General features: G+C 43.0%; 1 protein-coding gene across 3 annotated transcripts in view; it reads left to right on the top strand.

Moving 5' to 3' along the window:
- The window catches only part of LOC109891403 (probable peptidyl-tRNA hydrolase 2), a 28,820-nt gene extending 8,804 nt beyond the window's left edge, over window positions 1-20,016 (top strand). The window contains exons 6-7 of one of the 3 annotated variants that reach the window (XR_004210104.1): window positions 1,275-5,645; window positions 19,909-20,016. Coding sequence is in view for 2 of the 3 variants with exons in the window: in XM_020483899.2 (XP_020339488.1) it covers window positions 1,275-1,361 (87 nt within the window). In the remaining variant the exon portion in view is untranslated. Of the gene's footprint in view, window positions 1-1,274; window positions 5,646-19,908 lie in introns of those variants that run through there. The other 2 variants (XM_020483899.2, XM_031825662.1) reach the window with 2 other exon arrangements.
- Window position 20,017: the final 1 nt, after the last annotated feature.

Below are 20,017 nucleotides of genomic sequence, written 5' to 3'. Positions count from 1 at the left end.
TTTTTGCGAGTGCAACCTATTTTTTTTTATTTTTTTATTTCACCTTTATTTAACCAGGTAGGCTAGTTGAGAACAAGTTCTCATTTGCAACTGCGACCTGGCCAAGATAAAGCATAGCAGTGTGAGCATACAACAAAGAGTTACACATGGAGTAAACAATTAACAAGTCAATAACACAGTAGAAAACGAAGGGGGGGTCTATATACAATGTGTGCAAAAGGCATGAGGAGGTAGGCAAATAATTACAATTTTGCAGATTAACACTGGAGTGATAAAAGATCAGATGGTCATGTACAGGTAGAGATATTGGTGTGCAGAAGAGCAGAAAAGTAAATAAATAAAAACAGTACGGGGATGAGGTAGGTGAGAAGGGTGGGCTATTTACCAATAGACTATGTACAGCTGCAGCGATCGGTTAGCTGCTCAGATAGCTGATGTTTGAAGTTGGTGAGGGAGATGAAAGTCTCCAACTTCAGCGATTTTTGCAATTCGTTCCAGTCACAGGCAGCAGAGTACTGGAACGAAAGGCGGCCAAATGAGGTGTTGGCTTTAGGGATGATCAGTGAGATACACCTGCTGGAGCGCGTGCTACGGATGGGTGTTGCCATCGTGACCAGTGAGCTGAGATAAGGCGGAGCTTTACCTAGCATAGACTTGTAGATGACCTGGAGCCAGTGGGTCTGGCGACGAATATGTAGCGAGGGCCAGCCGACTAGAGCATACAAGTCGCAGTGGTGGGTAGTATAAGGTGCTTTAGTGACAAAACGGATGGCACTGTGATAGACTGCATCCAGTTTGCTGAGTAGAGTGTTGGAAGCCATTTTGTAGATGACATCGCCGAAGTCGAGGATCGGTAGGATAGTCAGTTTTACTAGGGTAAGCTTGGCGGCTTGAGTGAAGGAGGCTTTGTTGCGGAATAGAAAGCCGACTCTTGATTTGATTTTCGATTGGAGATGTTTGATATGAGTCTGGAAGGAGAGTTTGCAGTCTAGCCAGACACCTAGGTACTTATAGACGTCCACATATTCTAGGTCGGAACCATCCAGGGTGGTGATGCTAGTCGGGCATGCAGGTGCAGGCAGCGACCGGTTGAAAAGCATGCATTTGGTTTTACTAGCGTTTAAGAGCAGTTGGAGGCCACGGAAGGAGTGTTGTATGGCATTGAAGCTTGTTTGGAGGTTAGATAGCACAGTGTCCAAAGACAACCTATTCCTACCCCCACCCCATGCATAAGGATGCTAATCTAAATTCTATGACCTCTGGATTTTTGTCAGGTGGAAGCCGGCTCACGCACTGTCCTGGCCATCGTTGGGGAGGAGGAGATGGTGAACAATGTCACTGGAAGTCTGAAGCTGCTCTGAGGGACTAAACCAGCTGTGGAGGTGCAGGGCTGTGCAATGCCACAGAGGCAACCAGCAGAGGGCAGCATCCCCCTAACAGCAGAAGGGTCTCAGCATGCAAGCGCAACAAAGTAACAAAAAAAATGAAAAAAAGAGTAAAACAACCAGACATGACCCAACCACCAAGATGAACATTCAGCCATTTTTTTTCTGTTCCCTGTCCGAGCCACTGACTGGAGAAGAGATGTGTAAGAGTTGCTCATGTCGAGAGGAAGGGACTGGTTACTCACACCGACAATGTTGAAGCCAGTTTGAACAGTTAAGCTATTTAAGAGGGATGGCCATTACTGTATGAGAGAATGGTATCCAATTTTTATGAAGCTGGAAGTTCATGGCATCCCATAATTCTGACTCCCAATTTTTAAAATATGATTTGGTGTATTTAAAGAAGAAAAAAAATCAAGGATAGAACCTAGTGTTTTGGTGTTTGTTAAATACTGTTATTGTAATTCAAGCAGCAAAATATATTAATGTAATAATTATTTTTAGATGTAGGATCTTCCTGTGAAAGTTACTGCTTATCAGTAAGGAGAGCTTTACTGACACCTTTACCATTGTGTCGGTGTGTAAACTAATGTGTATATGTATACACGTATGTATGCGACATTCTCCCCCAAAGACCCTGCCCCTTAGAAATGGTAACACTACATATTGACGTCAAATGGCCGCCCATTGCTTTTATGTGCATCCGTCCAGGCCATATATAATCGGTGGCATGCCATCAACATTTCGCACAATCACTGTTGGAGTTTTTTTTAAATTTGTTTTGGAGTTTTTTTCCTCCATTTTCTGTTCTTGCAAAAAAGGATAAGGTCGACTCGGCTTGCTCTGAGTTAGAATTCCTGGACTTGGGGGTTTGGCGTAAAAATAAGTGTGAGGAACTCATTGTATGGGTTAAAATAAGCTGCTGTGCTTGATGCTTGCACAGGTACTCAAGCTGATTTATTAATGGTTTACACACGTGAAATGTTGTGTCATTTTTTTAACTGCTTTGAGGGTACATGTGTTATCTTTCTCTACGATGTAGTCTAAAAGATGTCTAGCTATGACTTCTACCTAATCAGTATAAATATCTAAGCTGGAGTAGCAGTTACAGGAGAACAATTAACTGAATAAAAAAAGTATACATTCTTGCCCTTACAGATTTAAGCATTGGACAACCAGATGCCTATGATATGTTTCTGTTAAAACAACTCATTGTTCATTACTTAAGCAAAAATGAATCGTATTTTGTGAGCATGTGATGCCATTTGGGACCGTAAAATGGCTCTGAAGTCTTACTAAATATGGAATGGTCTTATTATTTAAATGGAACTGACATGACATGCATGTAACAGTTATGCTGAAAACATATTTTTTTCTCCTCTGTGTTAAAGAGACCATGCAAAACGCCATGGCTGCATCCATTTTTTTATTTTGTGTTTGCACTTTGATTCCTGTCGGTGTTACACAACAATTTGTTCCTGTTTTAAAACCAAGGAGCCCATTAAAAATTACTTCTGACCAAGTGAAGTAATTTTTTTTATTTGAATCTATTATACTTTCATTTTTTTGTAAATGACATTTCTACCCCAACCGCAATGATTTGTTTATTAATATGATTAAAACTACTGATGTTGCAAGTTCTTCCCTGCCACATTTCAGCTCTGAACTCTCCCCACGAAACAATGGTTATCTTCTCTGTACAGGAATCCAACTTCCCAATAACATTCTATAGCAATCAACCTATCGGTTTATAGAGGGTGGAAATAACTTGGAAACTAGAGTGAAATGATTTTATTAGTTGTGTAATTATTCTGATTAGCTTTTTCAGAATATAGAAATACACTTAAGGTTGACGTGCGCTACAGCATCTTTCTAATGGCTGCCTCGTTCACACGTCGGATTGATCGGAGGAATGTCTTGGACCGTTCACGTGTTCCGAGCGAACGCAATAAGAAATCCGAAATCGCGGCCAGCATGTGAGAAAGATCGTTGTCCATGAGATTATATCCGAGTTTCCTACTTGTAATTACAAGGGCATTCATGTGCATTTTCCCAAGTAGCAAGCGAGCAACCCTTGACAAGTAATGCCGCGTTCATGTCTTGTCGGAAACTCCATTTTAAAATAAATGTAAAATATTTACGTTGAGCTTCCAATTGATTTATTCCGGTACATCACAAGTGGAAACTCTGGATCCAACTCTTCAGCAAATTGGACATTTCGGGAGTTTCCGACATAAGGTATCATGATCGATATCAGCAGAGCAGGGGAACCCAAATACATAAATACAGCCTGTGAAAAGTACGTCAAGAATGTAGGGATGGTCTTTCATTCCCTCAATTCAGCCTGAACGATGAATAACAAGGCCCTTCTAAAATTAAAATATAGATTTTCAAATTAATGTATGTTGGAACGTTCCATGCGATTGAGCAGTATTCCAGAAGAGGCCAGAGGCAACTAAAAGAGCTGGGAACTCACAGATCTATGTAGACAAAACCGAATGAATCCTTGATTTATTCAGTTCAATCTTAATTTTCATCGCGCAGAAATATATAACAAATGTCAAATGGATCAGTTTCTATTCACTAAAATGTAATTTGTGTGCTTGTGGTTACGTTTGTTACCTACAGTGAAACTGCATTGGATAGAGTAGAATTTCTGAGTAAAATGAAGGTAGACATTTTAGAAACATGAACGTTCCATCTTGCAGTCGTCTCCGCATTTTAGACCATTGCAACATAACGTTAGCATTTGACTTTTTCTATTCCAAATGCTTCTCTCAGGTCCATGATAAGAAAAAGAAGCCAATCGCATGCAATCTTCATTCTATTCATTAATCCTCAAACGCAGTTATTTATTTAACCGATGAAGGATAATGGAAGCGGAATCTTCATCAATGCTTTGCATATACTCGTAAACAAGGTCAAACGCGAACAGCAGAATGTAGCCTAAAATCTCTATAATCGAAAGAAAAGTATATTTATTCTGAAACCGCTATCGAATGTTGGTTGATTATAATAAAATACGATCTGATCACATACATGAAAAGCCTATTCTTCTCGCCAAAATTCCCTTATTGATAATGACGAGCCATTCGAATAGATGGAATTTTCGTGAAGTGTGTCCTTGGCTATCCCTGCTCAAGAGTGCAGTTTCGAATTCGGGCTGCGCAGTATGAGGGACCAGGGGTAATACGAACAACCCTGGTCAATTTCCCTGTCCAATCCCTTGCCAGGTCCTACAAGAACGACACCTCATATTCCATTCATGACACTTTAGGTGGGGCTGACCTCTGTCGTATTCCCTGGTATGGGGCACTAGAGACCCCGTGTAGCTAAGGTTGGCTACTCTGTTTCGGTATGAAACGAAGGCTTTCCCCTTTGCGTTGAAAATACATACATAAAAACATTCAAGCAATATAATCCCTCTATAAAATAATCAAATAAATCCTCGGCCTTTTCATTTAATTACTTGAGCATTTCCCCCATATTGTAGACACGGGTCCGCTTTTTGTATAAAATTCTCTCCCGAATCAATCCATTCTACCGACACTTGCGATCACTCCCGTGTGCCACAACTACACATGGCAAAATCCGAATGCGCTTCAGCAACCCTTCCTAGAAAAAAGTCACGCCCTCTTGGCATAGACAACAGCTAAATTCGGCGCCCTATTTGACCAATGGCTTGCTCGTACAGCAATGCTGTCCTTTGACAGGCACTTCATTGACCAATAATATATTGGAGGTAGGACATCAGTGCAAAACCCGCCCTAGTAATGAGCCCCTGCTTCATTGCCCGAGAAACCCCGTGGCACCGTTGTGTGTCAGACAGTTTCGCTGGGACCCGCGATCTATGCCGGCGAAGAGGGGGATGGGCGCCACTGCGAATGTTAGGACCCGAGACAGAATCATAGCCCTGTACTACTACCACATAGAGCTGCATATACCCCTTTATAAATATCGATTGTAAATAATATACAGCACCATAATAAATGGATTAAACCACCCTGGATTCAACATATACACTCGATGGAAATACGGTGCCCAAGCAGGACAGGGAATTAAACGTTCAACCTTTACGTGGGGGAGATTTATAAGTTTGTTTCCTACCCCAGAAGAGGGAGCTACCAAGGGGGGCAAAGAATAACAGGAGACTCCGAGGCCGAGTTGGAGGCCTGGTTCGATTTGATGTTGGAATACTCGAAGATTTGCAGACAACACAGGAGGATACTTAGTTCGTACTGGGTTGGAATGTCTCACTAGGTGAGTGGTTTAGTCATGTTAAATGTGTATTATAGGTTGATTTACTTGTGTATTTTCAACGTTTTAGTTGAAATACATTGGATTGCTTGCTGTCTTTCACTATCATAACGTCATCACAAATTCTGTGCTAACTAAACCTGTTAACTTATCAAATGCAACTGTTCACTTTGTTAATCCTTCTTTTGCTAATATTCCTGTTGTCTCATGTCGCAAAGCAGTTGATGTATGCAATGGTTGTCCTTGGTTTTGGCCATGTAACTTAGCTAGCCACATCCATTGCAATTATTTGATAGTTAGCTAACTAGGCTAGCCAACGTTTACCTGATTATAAACTATGTTCATTCCTGTTATGATCACTTGAAACATTGTATTCTTAGTTATACATTTATGATTTTTCGTGAGTTTGACTTTACTAACTCAGCAATGAACGCATTGTATTCATTAACACCATTTCCAATGTACCTACGGTTTCAACTTGTAATAATAACGTTAGTTGGTTCCCACGATGGCTGAACAGCTGAATAACATCACCTTTCTTGTTCTCACTAAATTGATTATTGCCTTGTTTTAGCTTTACTATTATATCTAGTTATTTTAACTAACTTAAGTATTATTATTAGTTATATTACATTTTCTCTTGAAGTGACTGGCCACGTAATGATTGGTTTTATACTACATTAGAATAAACCACACTTCAAGAGGACATTCTTCTTATTGCCCGAGGTCTGGTGCTTATTAGTTAGCCAACTAAGATTGGCAAAATAGGTTGCTTACAAGCTGCTTGACTAACTGATAGGGTAGATGGCTGCGTGTGGCTTGGAATCATCAGCTTGATACGTTGCTTTTCTTGGCAACTATCTATATATTTATTAGTAGCTTTGGAGGAAAAAATAGAGGTAAATGTCCCTAAGGTAGATAACTACCTAGTTGACCAGACTAGTAAGGCTTTTGGGACATTTTCCAGTTGATTGTGTCCACACTTGATTCACAGTATTTCGTTCTGTCCGAGTTATGACATGGTGCATATTTTTACAGCTTTGCATTCATTGATTTAGGCTATCCCCCTTTCGTGTTATGTATTCACAGTTAGCCAATACTGTAAATGTACTGTTGTTAGGGCAACACTAGATGCGTTTGAGTTCATGGCGTGTGAAGTATTTATTTGTTTTGTGTTAAAACAAAAAATAAATAATATATATATGCGCGCTACATAAGATTGGGCCACTTAACATTTTTACTTTATGGATTAAAGCTAATAGAAAGCCATATCTAGAGTAGTGACTTATTTTTCTAATTTACCAACCACCAACGTCTGTGGCGGATAAGAGAAATGGGTGGTATTTTTGAGTGGAGCTCGCGTTTCCTTTGGACCGAAAATTGTAGCGAGAGAATGGAATGGCTGTAGACTCGGATATCGAGCTTTCAGCTTTGCTAAATTTGATTTTACACTGTTGTTTTGGCCTGTTTAACCGTCCGTCTATGTTGGACAATGAATACACTGGTAATGACCGATATGAGGAATTCGAGGGACAATTGCTTCACTTAGTTGCCACCAATGTAGACTAATTAGTCTTTACAATCTTTCAAGAGACTTGATTTGGACAAGCCCGCCCAGTTTATTTTTAGATCTAACCGGATGAAGCTATCTTGTTGACGTAGTTGTTCTGCATAGTATGCTGACGGATCTTATGTCATTTTGTGTATTGGCTGGCATCTGTTGGAATGTTTCACTAATGCGTTGTTATAATATAAAAGGGCCACTGCTTGTGGGGTAGCCGCTTAATCGTATTCGTGTTGAGCTCCCAGACCGAGAGCAGTGTAGTTGTGTGGGTAAAAGGTGATTGGGTAGTTGTGTGGGTAAATGCAAGGTAATATATTCTGCTGTTGATGAGCTAGCTCTGCTTAGAAACCTCCCCATTGTTACAACACAGCATGATAGGCCTAACTACACATCAAGTGTTCCTGTTCCATATAACAGCAAAATACTGTTAGTCCATTCTTGCATATTTCCAGAAATAAAATGGAATGATAAAACCGTTCGGCTACCACGACCTATCCTATTTCAAACAGAATAGGCTGGATTTGAATGTTTTTGTTGGTCTGGATGACTGCCTGCGGGTTGGCACAGCCTGGATTGGTTTTGATTGGTCCCGGCTCGCATTCTCTGAATAACCTTGCCGCTGCCATTCTGGCCTCATAACCATTGAAAACATGAGCCCCACACTCTCCCTCGCCAGACCCTTCTTTTTTATCTAAAACAAACTGTGTGCTCACCGAGACAAGCACACCAGTTCCTAAGAAACTCATGGAGAATTGGGACACGAACACACAATGGCTCGCTTTGTTAACCCAATCTGCAAATACTGTGAAATGTGTACCTGGCCCTTTCATTGACCCGCCTCATATAGCCTCCCATTTTCTATTTGTCGACCTCTATTAAACAGGCTCACATTTTCCGCATTACATAAAGTTAGCCAACATAAATGTAAAAACATAACACAATCAACATACATGAGTTAACGTAAAAGGGTTGAATGAGTGATTCAGGAAGAGAAAATGGCTCCAGCTATACACAGTTGCCTATACTGTTAATGTGTTTAGCCTTGGCAACTTTGTCTTCGACAGTACTGTTGAATAACCTGCTTGGATTTCCCTTTGTGTGTGTCTGGAGGCTGTGGAATGCCCCCCAAAAGTGGGCCTCTCTAACGGTTGGAGATCTAAAGGAATGTGCAGAAGGGCAAGGTTAGTCTTAGCCTGATGACTCACACTAAATCCTTCCGTTGATTACTACATACTTCAGTCTGAGACTGCTATCATTGACGTTGTTTGTGGTGATGAGGGGCGCAGTACAAAACAAAGTCATCAGCGATTGGATTGTTTCTAACCAATCAGAGTATCAAAGCCAATGACGAATTTTCAAACTGCCACTTTACCCAAGTGTGTTCTTTCATCGGTTTTTGGACCAATCAGATGGCCCCAAATGTGTTCACATTTGGACAAGGGTTGGGGAGATACTCAGATCCAGACCCATTGTGGAGAAGAAACTAATATCTGTGGGCGTGGTGTAGCATTTGACAGCCACAAGGAGTCTGGCAAGCCAGGCAAGGTTAGTCTGGCCTGATTCTGTGTTCCTATTAAAGTGCATAGCTAGCTATACACACAGCCCTAAAAGCACTGCAAGTGATCAGTAACTGTTGGGCAACAATGTGTTGTTGTAACTAATAGATGGGTTAGCTGACAACATCATGAAAACGATGTGCACGCTTCAATGGGGCAGAAATCGTAGTTGTTGTAATTCTGGATGGTCAGATAAGAACCAACAATGACAATAAACTGCCATGTGGGGAATTGTGATTAATTTCAGCTACTTTAATCTTGTTCTTGATACCATGTCTTGTTTTGAGGTGTTTTGACTGATTTCATGTCAATGCTAATATGGCAGAAATGCGCTAGCTAGCTAACCAACAACTGTAACAATGTATTTGACAGACAAGTGTTCATTGTGCAAATGTTTTTACCATTTCCAATAAATGTTGGAGACTAAATATAGTTTATATGTTCAACAATCTAATCCAAACCCCTCGATTTTGTCGCTAAACAACAAATCCGTCTATATAAAACCAATCAATGGAAGGTGAAGTTGCTGAGTTATTGATGTTTCTGGAATGTTGAACACCTTACCATGCGAGTAGATTAGCTAGGTTTTCCAGCCTGTGTATGTAAGAAAGAGACAGAATACTGGCCTGTTTCCAACAGAGGAAGACAGGATTCCAGCTTCGTCGTGCAGACTGCTTTAGGCCAGGGAAATGAAGACCTCCGCTGACCATATACATGTTGATGGAACACTGTCATCACATGAAGGACAAGTGTGCCCTTTGACATGGTAATGTGGTGTATTTCTGCAGTCCCTGTTTTAAAAGTGTTGTTATATAGACAGATCGAATTCACCGCTCAGAGAATTGAAAGACAGAAGCTTGGTTGAGAGACCTCTGTGGTTTGTACTTAGCTACTTCCTTGTTTGTTAGTGATTTGCAATGGCTTTTAGTGTAGCCATTACCTCTTCCTCACCTAACAGTAAATGGGTCCCAACCACAGTTGCCTTTCCTGTCTCTGCACCTTTTTTACTGACCGGATGTGTGTTGTACTGTACCATTTGGATATTGATTGCCTTTGGCACGTTGGTTGTTTTGCTCGTGTCCATGCCAGTGAAGGTTGCCTGAATTTTAATATGTATTTGCGCAAGGGAGTGTGTGTGTGGGGAACGGCCTGCATATGTGACTCTCTTTCTTGCTTACTCCTCCCTGCTCTCTCGCCTCCCCCCTCTCCATTGCTCTCGCTCCTCCCCCCTCTCCCCTGCTCTCTCTCCTCCCCCACTGCTCTCTCTCCTCCCCCTCTCCACTGCTCTCTGGCAGCTGCTCTGTGTTGTGTTGCTGGCTCATCTTGCACAATGGGGTTAAAAACAAGTTGCTGGGATGCCTGGCTCTCTGATTGGCCCAGGGGCTCTGAAGCTGCTCCAATGGCGCCCGCCGATTCCTCAGCCCCGACCCACTGCACTGGGGGAGCTGTGTTGGAGGGGGAGGAGGTGGCTGGTGGGGGAAAACAAGGCGGGGAGCGAGCTACGTAATCATCTTGCACTCAAACTCTTCATTCTCCTCCTTTCTCTCGTTCTTTCTGGCTGTTTCCTCACTTAATGTTCTCTTTTCTTTGCTTTTGTGCTCTCATGCTCCGTCCTTCGCACTCTGTTCTCTTTTGTTCTGTCTCTCTTGGTCGAGGTCAGGGCTCTGTACAGGCCAGTGAAGTTCTTCCACGTCGATCCCGACAAACCATTTATGTATGGACCTCCCTTTGTGCACGGGGGCATTGTCATGCTGAAACAGGAAAGGGCCTTTCCCAAACTTTTGCCACAAAGTTGGAAGCACAGAATCGTCTAGAATGTCATTGTATGCTGTAGCGTTTAGATTTCCCTTCCGTGGAACTTCGGGGCCTAGCCCGAACCATAAAAAACAGCCCCAGACCGTTATTCATTCCCTACCAAACTTTACAGTTGGCACTGTGCATTTGGGCAGGTAGCGTTCTCCTGGCTTTCGCCAAACCCAGATTCGTCCGATTGCCAGGTGGTGAAGCGTGATTCAGAGAACGTGTTTCCACTGCTACAGAGTCCAATGGCGGTGAGCTTTGAACCACTCCAGCCAATGCTTGGTATTGTGCATGGTGATCTTAGGCTCGTGTGCGGCAGCTCGGCCATGGAAACCCATTTCATGAAGCTCCCGACGAACAGTTATTGTTCTGACATTGCTTCCAGCGGCAGTTTGGAACTCTTTATTGAGGGTTGCAACCAAGGGCAGGCCATTTTTACACGCAACGCACTTCATCTCCTGTCTGTCCCCTTCTGTGAGCTTGTGTGGCCTCCCACTTCCTGGCTGAGCCGTTGTTGCTCGACGTTTTCACTTCAATAACAGCACTTACAGATGACCAGTGCAGCTCTAGTAGGGCAGAAATTTGACAAACTGACTTGTTGGACAGATTGTATCCTATGACGGTGCCACATTGAAAGTCATGGAGCTGTTCAGGCCATTCTACAGCCAATGTTTTGCTATGAAGATTGCATGGATGTGTGATACATTTTATACACCTGTCAGCAACGGTTGTGGCTGAAATAGCCGAATCCACTAATTTAAAGGGGTGTCCACATACTTTTGTATATGCAGTGTTTTCCCCTCAAATGTGTGTCGGGGACAATAAAACAAGCTCAAGGTCAGAGTACTGACGGATTTGCCTTGGCCAGCGGAAACATTGCAAAACCTTGTGCATATTTCTGACACGTGTTTACACAAAGGGTGTTGCTGCACCGCCGAGAGCAAATAAGGAAGATGAATAAACTAAATAGGAGTCAGACCCTTCAACACCTACCTATCCACTGCAGCTGCCCACTTTTGTAATACGCAGCTGAAAACAAATGGGGAAATGGCTCACTGCTGCCAAGTTGTTCCTGCTCTAGCTGCCGCCTCCTGTGACCTGGAACTGAGGTTCCTGTTGGGGGGAGGGGTGCCTTTTTATTGCCTTGCTTCAGATTTGTCTCCTTCTCTTCCCAAAACTGGTTATGGCTGAGTTGGAGGTTAGGCAGCACTAGCTGTTCCATTTACTTCCTCTTCACCAACACCAAGCAATGGTCTAAATGTTTTCACTCATCCATGCTTGCTTTATTGAATAGTGTATATTGTAATGTTTGTGCCTGTTTTAAATCATTTGTATCGTTGCATTTCCTGAGCCCAGAGTAGAATTGGTGGGCAAACGACTCTGTATTGGTAGCCCCTGTGTATAGCCTCACTACTGTTATTTTACTGCTGCTCTTTAATTATTTATGCTTTTATTTTTTACTTATCTATTTTTTTTACTTAACACTCATTTTTCTTAACTGCATTGTTGGTTAAGGGCTTGTAAGTAATAATTTCACTGCAAGGTCTACACCTGTTGTATTCGGCGCATTTGACAAATAAAAATTGATTTGATAGGCTAAACCCAGGAACCCGAAGGCATGTCAAAATGGCCGCTCTGTTTTCTGTGTGACGCTGCGCCTGGTCTAGCGTTAGCATACGTATGCGTTTTCTGATGAACATCAGCGCGAGGTGGAGTGAAGGCTGACCGTCTGTCTCGCTGCATAAGCGCGTCAGCTAAAGGAGGAAATGGAAATGTCATGTAAATGTGTTCGTCATGGGAGAGAGAGAGACTGCTTGATGTTATGCTAGAACACGGGCTTATCTGACAATGAGTGGTCAGGCCCTTGTTTCGTTCTTTTGCTCAGGCTTCTGTGGACTATTTCATGAAGTACAGGGAGTGCCCTTTAAACTATTACCCATCAATTGTCCCATTTAACAATCACCCATAATGAACGACATCAGCAAAATGCCTGCGATATGTGATCGTTATGGTCGGTGTCGATAATCTTCTGTTTATCGTCCCAGTTCTATTGTGAACCCATACCAGCCCTTCCCTTTCCCTCAGGCTCTCTTTCTCTCTCCTCTTCTGCCCCAGTGGACAGTGGCTTGGTTTGTTTGCTTCCGAAACAGATGATTGATTTTGTGACACATTGGCCCTTCTGTCGGCCTGCTCCCTTTTATATTTCCATTGTGTCCCCCTCATCCCCACTCTGGTCCCGGTCCATTCAGACAGCTGGACATTGTTGTGTTAAAGGCAGGCTGCAATGCGCTTCTCGCTGCTTGACCGCATGGCATGAGAACCGTCAGATCATAATATCGGTGATCTGATGACACAATGGCTGACCAAAATTGGAGTTGAAATCGCGGTTTAGCCATTTGACTTTGAGGCGCTGTCTCAACAGCTAGCCTATATCACAATATCAAAAAATAATGAGTGTTGGGACTCAGTTCGTTGGATTATTAACATGATACCTCGTCTCAGTATCCCATGTTTACTTTCAGGGGGTTGCTTTTAGCAGGAGGCTGGGTGGGGTCCTATTTGATGCAGAAATGTTTTTCTGCTTTGTAATTGTGTTGTGAGACCAGGAGACTGTCGCTGTGGGGAACAATTGGGTTGTGCGTATAGCAGACCGTTGTGATATTCAAAGAGGATGAGAGAGATGGAGGAGCTGTTATCATGCATACTGTACTTTCTCTCTCACTTTCTCTTTCCCCCGTTATTTTCATGTGGAAGGGTTGCATAAATGACTAGCGACTTCTGCCAAATATCGTGTGGGATTCCAGAGAGGAGCTTTACTACTTACCTGCTTCAAGAACCTTAGACTCTCTTTTATTTTTCTAAAAACAGAAAAATATTTCTTATTGAGGCCTTCATTTCCTACTAGTTTCCCAGAATCTGATCAAAAGAGGAATAGCTAATGTTCTGTTAGTGATGTATTTTTTTTAAAACGTCACATCACCCACCGCAGATGTTCTTTCAATGCAACTCAGCCAGTACCATCTGCATCAAAATGTAAGCTCCAGGGTTGAGGTCAATTTCAATTCTAGTCAATAGCAGAGGTGCATGAAGATGGCGGCCCCCATGCATTTGCCACAAATTCCTCATTTTGCTAAGTTCGCCATATTGTACCTTGCTCTCTTTTACTATTTTTGTTGTTGTTGTATGGTTATCAGCAGAGTATAAATGATCTCAATGTTGGCTTCAAGACAATGGCAGTTTGAAAAAAATTAAAAGTAGATTGTGCCGATTTGTTGGGACATTTAAACCATGTCGTGCGCCATAGTTTAAAAACGAAGTGGATAGTGCTAAAACAATGACTGCAAGAATCAGTAAAACATGCATTGCTAGGCTATGCCCAGTATTGAAGCACTGAAGTTTCGAAGCATTGAGACGCCAGATGATCCACCTTGTCATCTGAAGTCTGTCTCAAACGTTCTGTGTGTGTGTGAAGTGGCTTGCGTTGTGCCAGGCTATTGTCTTCTGCTTCTATTAAAAGGTTCTGGTGTAAAAATAGATTTGCTACAAAATGCTTATGCCTCAGCCACATCACCAAGGTTGAGCGTTTTGTACTTTTTGTAGTTTTTTGAATCAGTAATATGAATGCGACATTGAAGAATACACAGCTGTTGTGGTGTGGTTTTATTTAACCAGGTAGACCAGTTGAGAACAAGTTCTCATTTACAACTGCGACCTGGCCAAGATAAAGCATAGCAGTGCGACAAAAACAACAGAGTTACACATAGAATAAACAAAAGTACAGTCAATAACACAATAGAAAAATCTGCATACAGTGTGTGCAAATGAAGTAAGGCAATAAATAGGCCAATAGTGGCGAAGTAATTACAATTTAGCAATTTACACTGGAGTGATATGTGCAGATAATGACGTTCAAGTAGACTGTCAATTGGGCAAGAACCCGAAACCCAGCACCAATGCTCCTCAATGGCAACAGCGCAAGGGCAGGGAGTGGCACTATTTACAAGTCGAAGAACACATTGCCCAAGGAGTTTTCACTCTGTCAATTCCTCTTCTCCTCAACCTAGACTCCTAACAGTGCTGAGGGAATTTCCAATTGTAAAAAAAAACGTGTTCATTATGTCTAGGGCCTATTGAATGAGAGCCCACACGGACCCTTCAGCCTATTTCCTGAAATATGGGTGGCTGTGTGCAGGGTGAGCGGCACGGCTGCATCACTTCGGTTTGTTATGGCGGGAGGGGGTGTCTATGTTTTGGTCAAGCGGTGCATGGCTTACTCTGCCTGCTAGGCTGTTTCTAGGTGTTCAGCTGTTTGTGTGTGAGTGTTTGTCTGTAAACATCCTGTTTCCTCTACCTTCTTGTGACGGCTTACGTACACTATATCCCACCAGGGACACGTGAGCACCTAAATCATTTAAATATTAAAAGGAATCAAAATAATTTATTACCAGATGGTACAAGCACTTCTAGCAGAGCTCAACTGTGTCTGGAGAGTGAAAGAGGGAGGGGAGTGAAGGACAGGCAGGGAAGAGAGAAACAGGAGGAAGCAGGATGGAGGGAGGTAAAGGATTCCTCTGTGCTGTTCATTTTATCACCCTCACGGACTCCTCCAAAATGGCCTCTGTTCTAGTGAAGTGAAAAGACTTGGAGCCCGCTGGTAATTTGAGCCTGCTATTCAAGGCTGGGGGGAGCAGACAAGGGAGGGAGGAAGGGGGAGAGGTAAGAGGCCCTTCTGGAATATACCTCTCGGTTCATTGTTGTTTTGGAACGAGGCCCAAAGGTGAACTCCCTTTGAGGCCTTGCAGGGAACCAGCTATTTCTGTCCCAAAAATGTATCTCTTGTACAGCTTTCTCACTACTAACAGTCAAGTTGTTTCTAATAAGCTCTTATTTTCTCTATGGCACTCTGGCCATATGCTATGGGATTTCCTTTTTCTTCTTAAAGTCAGTTACTCGTAACTCTTTGTATGACATTACATAACTTTTCCCTAAAGTACAATTGTACATACTAGATAGACAATCCCCATCCAAGCCAAGCACGGGTCGGTGTTTCTTACTGCAGCCTACTGTATTTGCACAAGATGAAGCCTTTTATTGAAAAGAAAAGTAAAAGTCCCTCAGATTTAAAGGGGATTTCAACTCAGAAGTGTAAAATTGGAATGTTCTGTACCGTAAACACTTTGTATATTGTTCTTATCAAACCAAACACAAGGTTTGAATCTGTTTGTAGCAGAGCATCGCACACATCTAGGGCCACACCTTTCCACTATTGTATTTGGATTGATGTTTTCTGGGCAACAACCACTTTGAGAAAGAGTGCATATTTTTCCGCAGTCGTCACTGTTTGGCTAGAAACTACCCAGAGTTAACTGACCTTGACGTTAGTGGAGGGAGCTAGGCTATTAGGTAATCCATTGTTGTTGCCTAGATGCTGGTAACTAGCCACTGGGAATGCATGCAAGCTAGCGTTAGCGTAGTTAAGGGACCAGTTCAGAAATGCCATGCATCTCAGTACTTTGACCAGACTACCAATTACTGGACTCACCCCAGTAGAACAATGCGCTTTATACAAGGATGGGTCATAAAGTCTGCGTGTAGTGTCGTCTTCATTGTGCGAACCAATATTAGCTGCATTATCGCCAGTGTAACAAAGTGTTAAAACCACTTCCTCGTGTGTGCAACAGTGTATGTACCTGCGCGCGCCCTCGTGTAGATTTGAGTACTTTCACGTAATTTCATGACTGTGAGAGTCAGTGATTTTAAGATGACCTTGCTCTATGCCAGATCCTCTCCCGCTCCCTGCTGCTGGGTTCACACGCTCCCAGGGCTGGTTCTTCTTTCTGCAGCCTCAGTCTGCTGCCTGCCTGCGAGGTGGCTGGGCGGATGAGACAGAGCCGCGAGAGAGTCAGAGGAGTGTTGCTCAGTGTTCCAGAGTTGTTGTCGTGGTGTATGGATCATATGACAGCCGGCTGGATGACTCACCCTTGTGATGTGTCTGGGCAAATACTGCCCCCGCTGGTTCTCCTTGGTACTGCACGCGGTGAGGAGGCGAGAGGCCCTGTTAGAGCTCACACTGTAGGGGTGGTGATTGGGGGATCTGTCTGTTGTTTTTCTCCACACTGGATATATAGCACCACTGGATATATAGCACCACATATAGCACCACAGGATATATAGCACCACTGGATATATATATAGCACCACGGGATATATAGCACCACGGGATATATAGCACCACGGGATATACAGCACCACTAGATGGCACCACTATATATACAGTGCCTTGCGAAAGTATTCGGCCCCCTTGAACTTTGCGACCTTTTGCCACATTTCAGGCTTCAAACATAAAGATATAAAACTGTATTTTTTTTGTGAAGAATCAACAACAAGTGGGACACAATCATGAAGTGGAACGACATTTATTGGATATTTCAAACTTTTTTAACAAATCAAAAACTGAAAAATTGGGCGTGCAAAATTATTCAGCCCCTTTACTTTCAGTGCAGCAAACTCTCTCCAGAAGTTCAGTGAGGATCTCTGAATGATCCAATGTTGACCTAAATGACTAATGATGATAAATACAATCCACCTGTGTGTAATCAAGTCTCCGTATAAATGCACCTGCACTGTGATAGTCTCAGAGGTCCGTTAAAAGCGCAGAGAGCATCATGAAGAACAAGGAACACACCAGGCAGGTCCGAGATACTGTTGTGAAGAAGTTTAAAGCCGGATTTGGATACAAAAAGATTTCCCAAGCTTTAAACATCCCAAGGAGCACTGTGCAAGCGATAATATTGAAATGGAAGGAGTATCAGACCACTGCAAATCTACCAAGACCTGGCCGTCCCTCTAAACTTTCAGCTCATACAAGGAGAAGACTGATCAGAGATGCAGCCAAGAGGCCCATGATCACTCTGGATAAACTGCAGAGATCTACAGCTGAGGTGGGAGAGACTCTGTCCATAGGACAACAATCAGTCGTATATTGCACAAATCTGGCCTTTATGGAAGAGTGGCAAGAAGAAAGCCATTTCTTAAAGATATCCATAAAAAGTGTCGTTTAAAGTTTGCCACAAGCCACCTGGGAGACACACCAAACATGTGGAAGTAGGTGCTCTGGTCAGATGAAACCAAAATTGAACTTTTTGGCAACAATGCAAAACGTTATGTTTGGCGTAAAAGCAACACAGCTCATCACCCTGAACACACCATCCCCACTGTCAAACATGGTGGTGGCAGCATCATGGTTTGGGCCTGCTTTTCTTCAGCAGGGACAGGGAAGATGGTTAAAATTGATGGGAAGATGGATGGAGCCAAATACAGGACCATTCTGGAAGAAAACCTGATGGAGTCTGCAAAAGACCAACAAGACAATGATCCAAAACATAAAGCAACATCTACAATGGAATGGTTCAAAAATAAACATATCCAGGTGTTAGAATGGCCAAGTCAAAGTCCAGACCTGAATCCAATCGAGAATCTGTGGAAAGAACTGAAAACTGCTGTTCACAAATGCTCTCCATCCAACCTCACTGAGCTCGAGCTGTTTTGCAAGGAGGAATGGGAAAACATTTCAGTCTCTCGATGTGCAAAACTGATAGAGACATACCCCAAGTGACTTACAGCTGTAATCGCAGCAAAAGGTGGCGCTACAAAGTATTAACTTAAGGGGGCTGAATAATTTTGCACGCCCAATTTTTCAGTTTTTGATTTGTTAAAAAAGTTTGAAATATCCAATAAATGTCGTTCCACTTCATGATTGTGTCCCACTTGTTGTTGATTCTTCACAAAAAAATACAGTTTTATATCTTTATGTTTGAAGCCTGAAATGTGGCAAAAGGTCGCAAAGTTCAAGGGGGCCGAATACTTTCGCAAGGCACTGTATATAGCACCACTAGATATATAGCACCACTATATATATAGCACCACGGGATATATAGCACCACGGGATATATAGCACCACGGGATATATAGCACCACGGGATATATAGCACCACTGGCCTGGGTGTCACTTTGACATGTTGGTCATTTAGCAAACCCTCTTATCCACAGCTTACGGTCAGTAACCCATTGAGCCCTGGTCAACAGTAGTGCACTATATAGGGAATAGTGTGCCATGCAGACCGACTCCACTCCCTGCAGTCATTGCTGTTGTAACAAGGCCAATCTAGGTGGAGCAGCCTGCATGACTCGGCATACTGTTTGTTCTATGTGAAGTATTATAGGTGGCTCTTTGACATTTCCTGTGTGTGTGTGTGTGTGTGTGTGTGTGTGATTGTGCCTGTGCTGCATGCGGGTGTGTACGGGAACACATGCCAAAGAGAGCTTCTTGTAATGAACACTGGTTCCTCATCTGATTTGAGTTTTGAACACTCTTGTTATGAAGCTGTTGAAGTATCAGATGTTCGTTTTGACCGTGTCATTGCTGTTACCATTCTTATCCAACTTGCCTAAGATGAAGGCCTATAGGTGCCAACTCAGGGTCCTGAAAGTCACGTTCATTGTTCCCACACACTTACAGAACATGACCAGCAGTTTGCCAGCGTTGTTTTTTTTGAGAGGGTTCTTTGTTTAGTTGAGGCAGAGTAATGCTGCTTCTACCTCTGTAGTCCTTTTTAGGCTTGTTTTGTCGAGGACTCGCAAGGATTTAGTATGACCTCTGAGTTGGGATGACTCACGATAGTTCATTGAGAATCCAAATGGTCCCGTGGTGTGTCATCAGCGGGGGACACAGCTTTTTGCTTCATTGCCAGCTTGTATCTATAATGGTGTTTTGACCATGGAGGTTTTGCCTGGATCCTGCTGGGGCTTTACCAAACTCCCTCAGAACTGTGTTTACTGACTGTTCACTTGTTACTTTTGTGTGTGGGTCTGGTGTCTGTGTTTTTGGTGTCTGTGTTTTAGGGCTGTGACGGTCATGGAATTTTGGACTAAAAGACGCTCTACTCGGCTCCTGACTGCATGTGCTGCTGCTGCAGGGAGGGGGGCGTTGCCTTGAAATCAAATCTAATATATTCATATAGCCCTTTGTACATCAGCTGATATCTCAAAGTGCTGTACAGAAACCCAGCCTAAAACCCAGCCTAAAACCCAGCCTCGACAACTGAAAACTTGTTTGCTTAAACACCTCGCTTGTTTCAGCAACGAGCAACGGTTTCATTAAGTTGGAGAGTCTAGTTAATGTTAGAGCAGAAACAGACTCAACTGCACAAATGCCTATAAATGCTGGGCGTCCCATCTTCAGTCACCTGTTCACTCCACACATTTATTAGAATAAAACGGTAATTGTGCCAACCCTATGTCTGTGTGTAGGTAATTGTCTCACTAATTACCTCCCTCTTTCTCTCAGGTCTCCCCATGTCCGTGAGCCGTCTGCTGCGGCTTTGCGGCACCCCACCCCTAGAGTGGTCTGTCGCTGCAGTTCGGACCCCGTGATCCCTCTCCCACCCCCCCCCCCT

This window comes from Oncorhynchus kisutch, linkage group LG5 (assembly GCF_002021735.2).
Source record: "Oncorhynchus kisutch isolate 150728-3 linkage group LG5, Okis_V2, whole genome shotgun sequence".
In the NCBI taxonomy this organism is placed as follows: domain Eukaryota; kingdom Metazoa; phylum Chordata; class Actinopteri; order Salmoniformes; family Salmonidae; genus Oncorhynchus; species Oncorhynchus kisutch.
The sequence above is the reverse complement of the archived record's forward strand: the minus strand, read 5'-3'. Positions and strand labels throughout refer to the sequence as shown.